Source organism: Mixophyes fleayi, chromosome 12 (assembly GCF_038048845.1).
Source record: "Mixophyes fleayi isolate aMixFle1 chromosome 12, aMixFle1.hap1, whole genome shotgun sequence".
Classification (NCBI taxonomy): domain Eukaryota; kingdom Metazoa; phylum Chordata; class Amphibia; order Anura; family Limnodynastidae; genus Mixophyes; species Mixophyes fleayi.
Window position 1 is genome coordinate 65,733,419 of NC_134413.1, and position 16,472 is coordinate 65,749,890.

General features: G+C 40.2%; 1 protein-coding gene across 8 annotated transcripts in view; it reads right to left on the reverse strand.

Annotated features, from left to right (window-relative positions):
- Positions 1-3,129: 3,129 nt before the first annotated feature.
- The window catches only part of LOC142108547 (cell adhesion molecule 3-like), a 243,797-nt gene continuing 230,454 nt past the window's right edge, over positions 3,130-16,472 (reverse strand). For 5 of the 8 annotated variants that reach the window (XM_075192288.1, XM_075192289.1, XM_075192291.1 and 2 more), the window contains 3 exons: positions 7,487-7,507; positions 6,194-6,319; positions 3,130-4,547 (listed from right to left, as the gene is read on the reverse strand). In XM_075192288.1, coding sequence (XP_075048389.1) covers positions 4,429-4,547; positions 6,194-6,319; positions 7,487-7,507 — 266 coding nt within the window. In that variant the 3' untranslated portion in view covers positions 3,130-4,428. The remainder of the gene's footprint in view (positions 4,548-6,193; positions 6,320-7,486; positions 7,508-16,472) is intronic. The other 3 variants (XM_075192285.1, XM_075192287.1, XM_075192286.1) reach the window with 3 other exon arrangements.

Here is a 16,472-nt window from a genome sequence, read left to right on the forward strand (position 1 = left end):
CACTGTCCACCATGTTGTTCTATCCCAACCAGTAATTGTTCAACGGTGATGTTGAAGATTGAAGATTCTTAGTACACACATTCGCTGCTCAGAGAATGGAACAGGAAGAACGTGGCATAAAGGCTGAAATTTAACATTTTTAGCAATCATTTCAGTATAGTATAACGGAATGCATCTCAAAGGCATACATTACGCACAATTTACCATTAGAGCTACAATCTAAAATTGCTCTTAATTATCTCGTAGGGATATTAAGAAACTAGTTATTTATTGGTTTCTTTTCACAAAAATAACATCTGTCCGCTTTTTTTATATTTGTAGAAATATACTACATTTTGTAAAAGGAATTAACTGAAACAAAATAATAACTAAAATAACTAATAACTCAAAATATCAGTGGAAAGGCCTGTATTTGACTGATACAGGGAATATAAGGTGGATGGTTTAGAAGCATGACCCACATGAAGAACATTATCAGTGTTGATATAGATTCAGGACTCATGTTAATGGATACCCTAGAATAGCCTTAGTCAACATGGGGTGTCCCAGCTTGCCCTGCCAACCCCTTCCACGATATTTGGAAAGCCTTAGGCCATCTAGCCCTAGAGGCTGGTAATGCAATATGAAAAGAAATGTATTGCTGCTGCCATATCATCCAATGGCATCTTAAAAGTAAACCCGCCACCTATGCACTGAAGAAGTAGCCATTTTGTGATGTCTCTCTCACCAACCATAAACATTTGTTGGAACGTCGAACACTGTTGAAAACTATTATCGTTTTGAACCCATTATTCAACGGTTGAACAAGGTACCTCCATGATGTAAGTAGTTTATTTTTAACGGATAAGATGATGGGATACATTTTCGGGTAGATTGGTTCAGCTCACAAAATGGCTGCCTCTCCTGTGCCTTAGGAAAAGGCTCAAAGAACCAAATTAGTTTATATATTTTTGTGCTCCAGTGTGACACCACTTATGTCTGTATATCCTATATAAATCTTTCAGGGTTTTTATATACCAGAATAATTTCAAAATAACACCTAAAAAAATATAAATTTCTGTTAATTTTTCGTCAAATGTTTTGACAAACACGAACCAATCACCGCAATCAGCGTATGTAGTCTTACACAGTAATGGCAACCTTTGTTATGGTGCAAACCTGTCACAGAGCCAACGACAAAGTGGATGCCATCAGGTTATCATAATTCCATGTTCTACGAGGTAACGCTCTATGCTTTCACAAAAGGATGCGCCTGTTTGATTCCACTGTATATCCGAAGAAAACACCTCATATATTTGGGACATGAGATATCAGCCCTGAGGTTTTGCATTATATCCCAATAAACCCGCCAAGGAATGAGCCATACCGAAACCTAGAAGCCTTAGATACAATGTATTTTCACAGACTGAGTAGATATCCATTAAGAAATATACAAACATATAGAGAACTACATTCAGAACAGTCATTAAAACATTCACACGAACACTTAATCCGCTCAGGAAGCCCCGTTAGCCAATAAAACCGGCCATTGATGCTTTCCTTACCCAGTCTATGTATGTACAAATATATAACAGCAATTCAAATTGATTGGGAAGCACCTGGAATACAGCTTTGCTGCATAACGAAGAGGAATGGGTGGAGGAGGAGAATGACGTATCTCCCATCACCCAAATCGACCAAGTGTTAAATAATCCTGTACCGGAAGAGGTTATCACAAATGATGTGAACAGTAGAAAGATGAATAAGCAGGAACAGAAAATATCATGAAATAGTCCAACCGATGTTGAACAATTATAACATTATAGAGCTGTTTAATGAAGTAATTCAAAACATACGGTGGGGGCTAATTTAATAACATGGTATAAAGAGTGACTGATGGCAACCAGCTTTTAGCAAATTATTATAGTTCGGCAAATAAAAGTCAATATCTTATTGGATGTTATGGGTTACACCCAGTGGTTCCACTTTCAAATTTCCTGGTCTCTATCTGGTTTTTTTTCTTGGGTTTTCCTTGACAAAATCTCAAATTCCTGTGTCAAAATTTGTACTTAAGTGGCTGTGGGACATACCTGAAATAATAATTTTAGAGGAAAAGCGACAACAGGGGGACTGGGAAAGAATGGGGAAAAGCAGGAAAAAACCTTATGTAAGTGGAAACACTGCGTAAAACCGAAAAAAAATAAAAAACGGTAAGGAGAAACACTGGTTACAACACATCATTGCTCTTTGCCCTATGCCATTAAAGAAGCCCTAATATCTTGTAACCAATCAGATATTAGAATTTAATAGTGCAGTATTTTGACTAATGAAAACAATTGTCTAATTGGTTTCAGGGAAATTGTGTTACTTGCACCATGTTACTAAGCAAGACTTTTTGAGCTTGATCATGCTATTTCTAAAAAAGCTATGGGAATATAAAATAAAATCAGTCTTGCCAGATTATGCACATTATCACCAAACAGCATGTTTCTTTGATGCTACTGTGAATTGTCCCAATAAAAACCAGATGGATTTTGTTTCTTTTGTTTTACAAATTTGTGAGATTAGTATTGATTCTGTCCTTGCTTTGTATCACTTGATGCCAACATCAAGCTATAAAATATTTATTCGATTTCTAGAAAAACAAAATACATTTGGATATAGGCTACAGATATGGAGATTGTTGACATTGTCCACACAAACAGACTTTTCAGACAATTTTTGTCATAATGTGGTTTCCTTATTTGTCAGATACTCAAAGCATTCTATTGGAAACTTTCGTGGTCCCAGACAATGATCCACTGACACTTTGATGCCCATTCTAAAAAAAACGACTATGCACCATTGATGTATAGTATATGTTCTGCACACTATCTCCATCAGTGGTCAGTGATAGGGCAATTGAAACACCACCTCCGGCTCTAAAATTACTTCAAAATGTTAATTAGTGCTGATTTTGTAGAGTGGACTGAGTGATTTTCAAATAAAGTTTATTTAATAACATGGTGCAAATAATATAAAATAACAATAAACAATCCCAATTTTGGGGGGATTTGCAACATTATCCCGCATCTAACATCGTCAAAGTGTGTAGGGTTAATGCATCAACAAGTAAAAAATTACGAAATGATGGACAATGCAACAAAGACGCAGCGGAAAAACATTTTATGCCAAGCCTGGTACATACATAGTATGACATAATACAGAGATTTATTGGTTAATATCAGTAACTCTGCCAGATGGATGATGCTGTCAGATCTGTGAGAATGACCACAGTTGCAAAACGATAAATGACCTGATGATGCATTCATATGGCAATGTGAGAGCAGCTATGGTGCATTGTCAGAGATTAAATACCAGTTATCTAGTGGAGATATTTGCTTTGCAACCAAAATCCTATTGCTAACTGACAACCAATCAGATTACGCCATTCTTCAGCCTCATGAACCACTCTCTTGTAATGGACGGTCCTGGCCGGTTTGTCACTTGCCATACCATCACTTACCATTCTGTAGCTCGAGCTGGGGTTATGGTATAGAGCAAAAAAAATGACGTAAAACATTATGACACTAAACAAATAACACTGTGCCTTTTCTTTAATCCTGTGCAAAACCGAGACCCTGATTAGCCTAAGCAAACTCGGTTAGGGACACCCACCTTAAAAGAAGAGAGGATTTAGCCGAGAGATCCGCTCTTGCTCATCTACGTCACTTCACTAAATCCAATTTGTTACTTAACACATTACTCTTAAAGTGCCTTCGGCACCATTTAAGCTTTTTCTCAGTCAGAGTTAAGAAAACGCCCCCCCCTGGCTACCAAAGGGTTAAACACGGAAACCACACAACGTCTTCAGACCAATTTCCAGGAGCAGCCATGCAGGTCTTTAAATGGAAGCTTTAACGGTGGCACCTTATCAGCTGCTCCCTATGTATTCCTGACAGATAAAACTTCTTTCTAGAAAATACCTAGCCTACATGTTTAATTTACCCTGAAAAAAAAACCCCAAAAGAACACTAAATATATTTAAATATATTTTCTCCCCCCCCCCCATCACCACCCCAACATTCCAAAGTAAAAAATAAAAACATAAAACTCTGTACACATTGTAAATGAAAATAAACAAAAAAATATCTTAACTCACGATTATTATTTGTTTGTTAGAATAGTGCGTTCACTGAAGATATGTAGATTTAAGCAAGCAATTTTTTTTTATCTTTTTAAGAGTTTTTAGTAATAACTTTTATACAAGTTTGTTTAAGAAGCATGATCTCTCCGATCACTGTCCCGTTCTCTCCCATCCCCTTCTCCTTGTTTTTGGCCTTGTTGGATGGAGAGAGTCAACCATGTGAAATTTTTCCCGAATGGTTGGTTTCGCTGTGTTCTGTCGCTGCTGTTTTAGGTTGTTGATCTTGTTGCCGTGGTCACAAATTTCAGGAGGAGGAGTTGAGCTTATATGAAATATTCCTTTTTGTCATCAGACCCGCCTTGTCCGCCCTCTGCGTTGATGATAGCAGTGTCGGCGTCGGGGGCGTCATCTGAACCCTTGGCTTCATGGGTGAGATAGGTGCCTGAAAATGGACAGATAGGCAACACTGCAACATCACCATTATCATCCTCATCTTTTCATAGTGGAAGAAAGGAGATACAGAGCATCTTAGTGATAAGGTAAGACTGGGCACACACTACAGAAAGTTTCTCCCGATGCGATATCTTTAACGATTTTACCAATGATCAGGATGCTGATTAATGTGTACACAGTATACACGATTTACCTTCAGATCTGTGCTACTCATCTGTCATAAGCATCGGATGAAAAGATTGGGGCTCTGCACACTCCATAAAGATCTATGGACACTGCCGGTTGCGAGTGCATACACACTGCAGAATTGGAACGTCATTGTTCCATCGTTGAATGAGTTTTCTAGTCCATTTATAAAATCAAAGAATATGATGTTCTTTGGAACAATAATTGTTGATCGTTGGAGCGTACACACTAATGCAATATTGGGCCAACAATTGTTTATCGTGTGATTGGCCCGATAATCAGGTGAATAACCCATAGTGTGTACCCAGCCTAAGAAGCCGTCTCTGAAATCAAGTCAAGTGATGTCATGGTTTATACCAGGCCTGTCCAACCTGCGGCCCTCCAGATGTTGTTAAACTACAAGCCCCAGCATGCTTTGCCGGTAGACAACCAGTTGATAGCTGGAAGGGCATGCTGGGACTTGTAGTTTAACAACATCTGGAGGGCCACAGGTTGGACAGGCCTGGTTTAAACTCTACCTTATTTATCTTATAATAAGGAATTGTTCCTCTAGCTAAACTATATAACCAGCTTTATTAACATTTCTTCTACTCTTTTAACCAACAATATTCTTGTCTCCGGTCTACACCGTGGGGTCATTTATGTCAGACAAACACAGTGAAAAGGTAACCATCTATTTTTACTCCCAACAGTTACCATTGTTGCCTTTCTACAAAGAAGTTAATCCATTATGTCCAATACTTGCTGCCAGTTTGAAGTGGTATTGTGCGCACCTTTGCAAGCTAGACTTGCATAGTTGCGGCACGTTGGAGCAATGTTATGTTTCAGCATTGCCAAATTATATCCACCTCCATAATTAGATCAGCATTTCTCAGGGAAGTTTTAATGATCAATTTATTATATTACACATAAAATTGTGGTAATGTAAAAACCCTCCCAACATGGTTGAGATTACCATATCAGCAACCATTTAGTAATATATTTTGGGTGAGCACAGGCTACTTGTGAAACTAGGGTTAAAAGGGTGAGGTCCATGCGATAACTAGTGACCATATAGGGGGAGTTACAACATTTTAGCTGGGGGAGCTTAGCACTGATTGACCCTCTCTGCTCTAAATCGGAGATTCAATTGCAAGCGATGTGGAGCGCAGACATCGCACCAGCACATTGCCAGCAATTACGTTAGGAATCCCTGCTCATTTTCCCTTGCACCTCTACGGGGAGCAAGGAAAAATGAGCAGAGATTTCTGTCAAATCTCCGCCACGGAGTGTATTGAGGACGTTCCGGAGACACTTCGAGGCTAATTGAATCTTCCCCTAAGCATGTGGCATTGGTAAATCAGACCTTGGTAGGCAGTGAATGGTGGGAATTTTAGCCACCATATTTACCAATAAAAGAGATACTTTTCTATGAGAAGTGTGATGTGAGAGTTCTAGGGTAGACCTTACCTTTGTGTCTGATCAAGTAGCGTCCCAAGACAATAAGGAGACAGAAAAGAAGGAAGGCGATAATGGCTACCACTATTCCAATAACGATGTGGTCAATGCTTGACTGGGGAACGGGACTGGGATCTGCTGGCAGATAAGAAGAATAGGAGGAGGAAGATTGGGAGGAAGATTTAGACAGTAATAGAATGAGTTAGGATACAGAATACAAGTGTAAGTATTGTTTCAAAAAGCAACATAGGCCACACAAAAGCCAGTATGAAAATGTAATTTGGCATACACATGTGAAAAACATATAGTAAAATAGCTTGCACATTGACAAAGCGTGTTATATAAGGAGGTTCGGTGCACGATGGGGGTAGGTCTTACATGCAGTGCTGAGGAAATGTAAGGAGATACGTGCAAAGGGAAGGGAATGTCAAACCATTGTGAGAGGCTCTTCCAATCCTGAAATAAGGTCTTCCAGTTTATAACACTTGTCACCAACACACAATGGAGACCACCATTTTGTCCTACTGTAGATGGAATAGTGACTTGTACACCATTTTGTCCTACTGTAGATGGAATAGTGACTTGTACACCTGTGGCATACAGATAATGGTGGCTGTGATATTGTGCCTGGAACCCATATTCAATCAATTCGATAGCAACTAGTGATATCAACAAGTCACTGTATGGCTCAGTGATACCATTTGTCCTTCAGGAATTGATGGCTACATTCTCATTAATATTGGTTCAAGGTAAAATATGGCTGCCTCCATCTGTTTGACAGAAATTGGGCAGTACGCTTAGGAAACAGTGAGGCATGGGATTGTTAGAGCCATCAAGGACCCCACCGGTGAAATGCCAACCGAAAGAAAGTATGTTTTCTTTTTTTTATATTATTTACTTTAAGTCCACCCAATACATTATACAGCTGTTCATTAAGCCACTGACAGCTTATTGGCAAATTTATCATATTTTATTTAACTGTTTCAATGTTGCCTTGTAATTTAGTCTTCAGTACGGGGTTAAACCCCACCTTCCAGAATTCCCAGCAATTGATCATGTAAAACAGCCCTGGCCAACCAGGTGTTGTGAAACTACAAGCCCCAGCATGCTTTGCCTCTAAATAGTCAGCCCACAGCTGGCAGAGCATCCTGGGACTTGCAGTTTCACACAGGTTGTCCAGGGCTGATGTCAAACAATGGAACTCAATAAGTGAGAAATCTCAGGTAAAAAAAGAGAGCATTTAAAATCCATTTGATACATGCACAGCTAAAGGTGAACATAGGGGAACTAAAAATTGCTGGATACCTTGATAAAATATCTGGGTGTCTGCAGATGGGGTGGGAGGTTCAATGTGGTTGACGTCAGACAGCAGGCAGTATTATGGAGGTGGCAAAATGGAGGAAGCATGGGGAGGGAAAAATGAGACACGGTAAAAAGACAAGCAATGGATTCAGCAGCAGACATTACACTAACAGCGGCCATTAGTGATGCAAACTTAACACATGTGTGGTAGTGTAGATCAAAAACAACAAGCAACACTTAAAACACCCACAAAACCTATCAATGCATGTTTACGTAGCAAATAATTATGAACGATAACAGTATAGCATAATAATTCTACATATTAACTACTTCTAAAGCAAATATTTTATCAGCAAATGCATATATAAATATCCTACTAAGATATTAATTACAGCAGAATTTTTTCTTTTTCATTAAAGCACTCAATTCTTAAGCATATTTGTGTATGAAAGAAAAACAAAACCATATTTGGACTTTAAAAATCGCTCATTGTCATACAAATTGGGCCCTTTGAACCAGACTACCAAAATGGCCGACCCCTTGTTCTCCTCAGAGTGGAGGTTTCCATGGTGATGACAGTGGCAGAGCCATTTTCTAGGTCTTTGTTCTAGACCTTGACAAAAGCTTCAAAGACTGTGCAAAGTAGATATAAAACACATCTCAGTTCATTTTCTATTTTAATTTATTTGCAGCAGATGTTTTGATCTGCACTTCTCCCTCCAGTTGACAAACAAGGAGTCTTACAGTGGATCTGGCAGAGAAAGATCTCTCGCGTGAAAGGAGTTAACAACATAACTTCTCGACTGGCACACATTCGTGAATGAGAAATCAACTAGACACATGCTTTTGAATAAGCGTGTTCAATTACATTAGGAATTCACATTTTTTCAGGTTTGCAGTTATAAATAGAAAGAAATATACATCACTAACACATAATCCATGTATTTGTGCGCTGTGGGAAACTAGCAAAGCTGATAAGACTCATGAACATTCCAAATGGAATGTTAAGGAATTGCTGAGTAAATATGGCCATTGTTAGATCATACTTGCCAACTCTCCCGGAATGTCCGGGAGACTCCCGCATTTTGCGAGAGTCTCCCGGACTCCCGGGCGAGTGTGGCAATCTCCCGAATTCTGCCCACTTCACTAGGAAGTGCCCACTTCCTAGTGAAGTGGGCAGAATTAGATCCCAAACGCCGCGATTCCCGATGAATCGCGGCGTTTAGCCCCGCCCCCCGCTGTCAAATGACGCAATTTGCGTCATGACGTCACAGGGGGCGGGGCCGAAATGACGCGATTTTGGCCGCCCCGCCCCCTCACGCCCCCCTCCACTGGCTGGCTCCCGGAAGAGAGCTGAAGAAAGTAGGTAAGTATGTGTTAGATTGCTGTGCAAACAGAGGAAGAGGGACACCATTTAAATGTTTATGGACAAACTGTGCTATACCCATCATAAATATGTGTCCTAATCATTGAGTGAAAGATGTTGTAGATGCAGACGGGTCTTCGGCTATCTCACAGTAAATACATATAGCAACATAGTTTATATAGAAGAATAAACCCTAATCCACAATGTGAGAGTTAATCTCTAACACTGTAAACGCATTAACTGGATTAAGATAACACAAGATACTAAACTGTTGGATATCCTAGCTATATTATACATACAAAAAGGGATAAATGTGCACGCATCTTATCTGAAGACTAAGCAATTGTTAAGGGAATTTGCAAGATGGCTATGCACTTGCTAAAGCTGGGTACACACTACAGAATTTTCCACCAACTTTTTATGCCGATCGATTTTACATCCGATCGATGGTCCGATCACTCGGTCCATGGACTGAATACTCACTAGCCTTGTTTCAGACGATAAAGGGAAGAGCTGCCGTCCCGGTAGCGTCTTTTTACAGCCATACTGTCGTGAACAATGATTTAAATTTCGTACACACTGAAGCAACATTTGCGGGACATGTAACGATATACCAAAGGCATTAGCATAAAGGGGCAGAGCTTTCACTATAGTTAACACCCAAAACCGCATAAGAAGAGAAGACCATACTGTCTCTTCATTCATTCCTATAAAATAGAAGTTTATTACCATACATAAAATTTAGAAAAAAACATTTAACTTGTAAAGTGCAATGCAATAATTATTCCCTAATAATAAAATCCCTTCGTATGTAATGGTCCTGTAAAATTTTAGCCCAAAATCTCCATACACAATGTTATTATACACGAACAGACATCACCCACAATGCTCCATTCTCTACGGGCATTATCACTGATTGGTCCATAGCAGAAACGAACGCCCATGTCTGAGTGTATAAAATGACAGAGGAACCTGTCTGGCTCCTCTGTCAGCTTAAGTCAGAGCTTGCACTGGCAATCAATAGTGGGAGCTTAATATGTTTTCTTATCAGATATTTTACCAATATACTTTTATATAGCCCAGACAGCATCATGGTCCCATCTAGGTCCCTGCACCATCATGGCCCCAGTATCTTGTAGACATGTGCACTATAGCGAACCTCACTATGCCTATTGATCCCAATTGCTCCTTTTGACGCTCCTTACCCCCTCTTTTTAGAATGTCATTATGGGCCAACAAAGTTATTGCGGACCAACATTTTAGACACCCTAAATAGGTGTTCCCTTTTAAAAATTACTTTCAGACTTCAGCAGTACACATTAAGCAGTCTGCCCGCCTTACAATTTTGCCAAACTAGTCCCACGTCTATGTTTACTTTCCACAACCCAGGGCTCAGTGTATACAGTGAAAGTGGCAATGTGACTGGAGCAATTGCCACTTGGCTGGAGCAATTGCCCTGGAAAATTCACAATGCCTCTCTATAAGTGTAATGTACTGAATTCTTGAGAAACCAAGGGCAGTATGCATGGTCCATACAGCAAAATAACGTAGCACATCCCTGTTCTATGTCTACATCTTGGTAGTCTAAACATGGGGCAAATAGGCCCCTTTAAAGCTGCAGCGTGCATTTGACCCTGGGCACTTCCTAGTTTCTAGAAACATTACCTACTCAGTAGATGTCGGCTAATAACTCCAGAACTGGAGTACCCTCATCAATATCATGATAATTATCAGGCAACTGGTAACTTCTCTTGATAATGCATTTAAAAATAATCAATCATCGGTGTAGCTTACTATGAAAGACGTGTAAATGTCCGATAGGTTGTAGCATTTGTTATGTGCAGTGAAGTGTTAAAATCAGAGTCGCTATAAATTCCAACATAATAACTAACACAATCCTTTCCCATTAAAAAGCCATTTTCCTATGGCGCCCTCCCTTATGTTTCTGGCATTGATTTTCTGGAGGGGGCAGAAATAACTCTTTAAATTAAACAATTGTTGGACAAATTAAATTCTGAAAGCACTCGCAGGGAAGTGCTATTAATCGATGCCAACTTCTTGCTGTTTAATACACAAACGTATTCAAAGAAAAGAGGTTTTATTCTCTTGATTAGCAGCGAAACGGGAAACAGCCAGAGGAAATTGATTAGGTCCGTATGATGATCATTGCGCTGTTTATAATTAGAAAAATCAGGGAGATAGGACTGAGGCGCCTGGGTCTGATCTAATGGGATTTTTGTTTTGGTTTGATAACCCAAATGGGTTCCTTTATCAAGCCAAAACACAACGGGATCGCGGTTATACACGTATTATTTGCTTGAGATTTAGACTTGAAATTCAGTGGCTTGTACACATGTGTTTGATTAAAAAATGGTGTTAGTTCATGACATCTCAAACCCTGTACAAGTAGAGAAAAGAAAAATGGAACCTAATTAGTAATAATTCCTTATATTACCCAATTACAAGCCACATTAAGCACCATGTCTATGATCTTTCTAGCTTGTTTTACTGTTCATTAAAATTCATTCTTTTAATTACTGGAATCTTTAAAATTCTGTATTCCAATCATACAGGAAATGTTAATAAATCACACAGAAATATTAATAGGTTATTCCTCATCCCTGCTAAACTCCACAAAACGTGGTCCTCCCAGTCGAAATGTTAATTGCGTCATTGTAATTCAGTGGAAGAAATGAGTCATATTTTGGTGGTGCTGCCCGGTTATTCAGCCTTGATGGACGCAGGTCTTTGACCTCGGCAGTAAAGTTATTAATCAAATACTTCGTCCCTCAAGTGACTTGGCGCTCCGACACCATTAGCTCTTGCAGGTCCCAATCAGCGCTAGAAACGTGATTGGCCATATTTTAACTACCCGCCAGGGCTACTATAGCTCAATCCTGGAAATCACCTACACCAGCCCTCTTTATAAAGTTATCTCCAATTTAGCTTTGAGATGGAAGCACTTGGAGTACTCTACTCCACCGCAACATCTTGGCAAGTATATGTTACTGAAGGTGATGGATCTTCTCAAGTCCGACCTAGCCCTGCCATACTACAATCATCTCCAAATGTCATAGAATCCCCCAACCCACTCATGCTTTGACCTCTATACTTGTACAGTGACACCTTTAGTATTTTGCTATTATCGTTCGCCTTTTTATGCTTCGTGATCGCAACTAAGAATTTATTGTTGTGTTCTTATACCACTATGTACCCCCTCCCTTCCTCGTTTTATTTTCCTGTACCCTGCCCTCCTTCTTTCTTTCTGTACCCCATATGTTTATTAAAAATTCAATGATGCTAAAATAAAAATTCTGTATGCCTATATAATGTCTCTATAACACCATGGGCTATATTTACTAAACTGCGGGTTTGAAAAAGTGGAGATGTTGTCTATAGCAACCAATCAGATTCTAGCTGTCATTTTGTAGAATGTACCAAATAAATGCTAACTAGAATCTGATTGGTTGCTATAGGCAACATCTCTGAACTTCAATCTGAGTTCATTCACGATGGGAGCTCTTAGCAGCGCAATTATGCTTTTTCTATTTTTGCTAAGACAAGATTACTACATCAAGATGCCAGCGGTGCCAGCCTACGTGAGACAATAAAGCGGGTGGTTTAGGGGAGTATTTATTTCAATTAAACTATTTTAAAAAACCGTGTATATGTTTTATATACACTTTCTCTGGCGCACTACAGATCCCCACCTGGCCCTCGGTGCCAGGGCATGCCTGCGCTTGTGGTTCACCCAGTGCCAGCATGTCCTGGCAGCCATATATATGCTGGCTCTTTAAGTACTCCAAGTACTGCACAAAATTAAAACTGTAATCTATATTTGACATTAATAACCAACACCTACTGCTCCAGGGGTGCGGAAATAGTCCTAAGGCCGACTGGCCCATGGGTGGTTGTCATCATGGCAGAGGGTTTACCTGCTATAGTGCCATCAGCTCTGGCTGGCATAGTCTTGTGCTGGCATTGGCAATTTCAGTGGCAAATTTTTACTCCTGATTTTGCCAGCACCTGAAACGGTTTGCAGCTCTAGGGCTGACTTAGCTTTCTTTTTCATTATTTTTTTTTGGGAGGGGGGGGGGGGGGAATATTTTTTTTTTTTTCGGCAGCAGTTACAAGATAATCATCTTTATCAGCACGGATCTTGCACCAGAAGGATAGCAGCTAAAGCAGCTGTAGATACGTCTTCTAGAGGCGTATCTACAGCTGCTTCCCACTCTACATAGGACGTAAGGACATACTTGCCAACTCTCCCGGACACCCGGGAGACTCCGAAATTACTAGATTAGCCGTGAATAGCGTCATTTTGGCCACGCCCCCGTGACAAAACAGAATTTTCGTCGTGGGGGGTGACGTGTTTGGCCACGCTCCGCCCCCTCCTGCCCCTCTCCCGGACAGAACTTGTAACTTGCCGAAAGTAGGCAAGTATGCGTAAAGAGCGTTGACATGCCATTACTGTACTATGGCTAAGCCAGCCCGCCCCATATTTTCCGCGTTCTATGTGTAGAGCGGCCAAACAGGGAGATTAGGGGAGTAATAATCCTTATTACTGCACATTTTTTCGCTTCCGATCGGACTTACGTCTGGCTCTACATGAGCCCCATATTTGTGAATGTCAGCAGTAGCTATTGTATATATACTTTTTAGATTCAGTGGTCCTTTAACCAATGCCATTATTTCGTACAGCTGTTCCCTTGTTCTGTACAAGGTATTAAAACCTATAAATTTTCACAGCACTAACTGTATAAGATGTAAAAATGGATTTATCTTTATGGCCATTGATGAACAAATTACAATATATCTGAAGAGGCTTCAGTGAGCAGACTTATTATAGTCCATACTGCGCCTTGTGTGAAAGAAATTCATGACCGTGCTTTGCTCCGAAACAAATATACAGTTATCCTAACATTCTTGATGGATGGCAAAACTCTGGCAATCTTAATATTTTCTTGATACAGTTGTATTTTTCCAATGCTGCGGCATTTTTATCTAACTTTTCTACGTTGACCTACTTGTACACAAACTGAATATTAGAACTGTCACTGGACGTTGTGCGGATAGAAGAGAGCACTTCTATAAAGTGAATTTCAAACTATTTTAATCTGCTGTATAGATGATTTTGAACTGCGTTTTCAAACGAACAGCTCTGTTTACTCAGAAAATTATTTCGCTTTTAATGCATGGGTATTTCTACAAAAATCATTCCAGTATTAAAAGACAATGACTTGCGTCAATAACTAATATGTTATTATAGTGTGTATTATGGAGGCACAAAAAGAAATCCCAATAACAGTAAAGCTCTGTACAGTCACGGCAAAAAGTTTTGAGAATGACACAAGTATTGGTTTTCGCAAAGTTTGCTGCTTCAGTGCTTTTAGACCTTTTTGGCAGATGTTGCTATGTTATACTGAAGTAACATTACAAGCATTTCATAAGTGTCAAAGGCTTTTATTGACAATTACATTAAGTTTATGCAAAGAGTCAATATTTGCAGTATTGACCCTTCTTTTTGAAGACCTCTGCAATTCGCCCTGGCATGCTGTCAATCAACTTCTGGGCCACATACTGACTGATGGCCGCCCATTCTTGTCTAATCAATGCTTGGAGTTTGTCAGAATTTGTGGGTTTTAGTTTGTCCACCCGTCTCTTGAGGATTGACCACAAGTTCTCAATTGGATTAAGGTCTGGGGAGTTTCTTGGATATGGACCCAAAATGTTAACGTTTTGATCCCCGAGCCACTTAGTTATCACTTTTGCCTCATGGCAAGGTGCTCCATCATGCTGGGAAAGACATTGTTCATCACCAAACTGTTCTTGGATGGTTGGGAGAAGTTGCTCTTGGAGGATGTTTTGGTACCATTCTTTATTCATGGCAGTGTTCTTAGGCAAAATTGTGAGTGAGCCAAATCCGTTGACTAAGAAGCAACCCCCATACATCAATGGTCTTAGGATGCTTTACTGTTGGCATGACACAGGACTGATGGTAGCGCTCATCTTTACTTCTCCGGACAAATGTTTTTCCAGATGCCTCAAACAATTTGAAAGGGGATTCATCAGAGAACATGACTTTACCCCAGTCCTCAGCAGTCCAATCCCTGTACCTTCTGCAGAATATCAGTCTGTCCCTGATGTTTTTCCTGGAGAGAAGTGGCTTCTTTTCCAGCCTTTTTGACACCAGGCCATCCTCCATGAGTCTTCGTCTCACTGTGTGTGCAGATACACTCATACCTGCATGCTACCATTCCTGTGCAAGTTCTGCACTGATGGTGCCCCGATCCCACAGCTGAATCAATTTTAGGAGACGTCCTGACTCTTGCTGGATGTTCTTGGGTGCCCTGAAGCCTTCTTCACAACTATTGAACCTCTCTCCTTGAAGTTCTTGATGATCCGATAAATAGTTGATTTAGGTGCAATCTTACTAGCAACAATATCCTTGACTGTGAAGCCTTTTTTGTGCAAAGCAATGATGACTGCATGACTGTCTATGATCTTTCATGTGTTTCCTTGCAGCTAACCATGGTTAACAGAGGAAGAACAATGATTTCAAGCACCACCCTGCTTTTAAAGCTTCCAGTCTGTTATTCTAACTCAATCAGCATGACAGAGTGATCTCCAGCATTGTCCTCGTCAACACTCTCACCTGTGTTAACAAGAGAATCACTGACCTGATGTCAGCTGGTCCTTTTGTGGCAGGGCTGAAATGCAGTGGAAATGTTGTTTTTGGAATAAAGTTCATTGTCATGGCAAAGAGGGACTTTGAAATTAATTGCAATTCATCTAATCACTCTTCATGACATTCTGGAGTATATATAAATTGCCATCATAAAAACTGAAGCAGCAGACTTTGTGAAAAATAATATTTGTGTCATTCTTAAAACTTTTGGCCATGACTGTACCTTCACTACCCCATTATCTCACTTGAATAAACCCTCTCCAAAAATCTTGTTTCTTTACCGCTCCGCAAAACTAGGCACATCATTACGCCTACTCCTAAATCGTTAGGAGCGCTTTCCCTCCACCTATCTCCTCCCCCCTGGCTGTGCTCCCCCACACATTCCTGAGGCCGAAGTGGACCAAGCTTGTCTTTCGGCATACAACTAGATGCCAAGGGCATCCTATGGGCCTGGCTAGTGTGGTTGGGTGATGCCCACATATACTAACAAAAGCCACTGGCCAATTCGATGTTTATCTATTTTGCATCTGATTGATTCAGATTAAATGTTAATCAGCACTGCCATTCATTTTGGTCCAACACTGGGGCCAGTTTGATCTAAAATGACCACACTGATCTTTCTCAATTGTTATGTACTTGGGGAACTAATGTTCCAAGGAGGATAAGCTCTTTGGACTGCCTTTGCCATCACAATGGTGAGGTGCAATACGATCTGTTGGTAGTGTCCTTGCCATACAACTGCTTTAGGGCCTGATTTAGAGTTGAACACAAGTTACGCTTAAATTGTAAGTGTAAATTGCAACCTGTAATTTACATAGGATTCCGAGTGACATGTATCTTTAGATCAGTGACAGATCTCTACATCTGCCTTATGGGCCGGTGCATATGATACACTTAACTAGATCAGATGCAGTGGGCCCCATAAGCGAGACAGT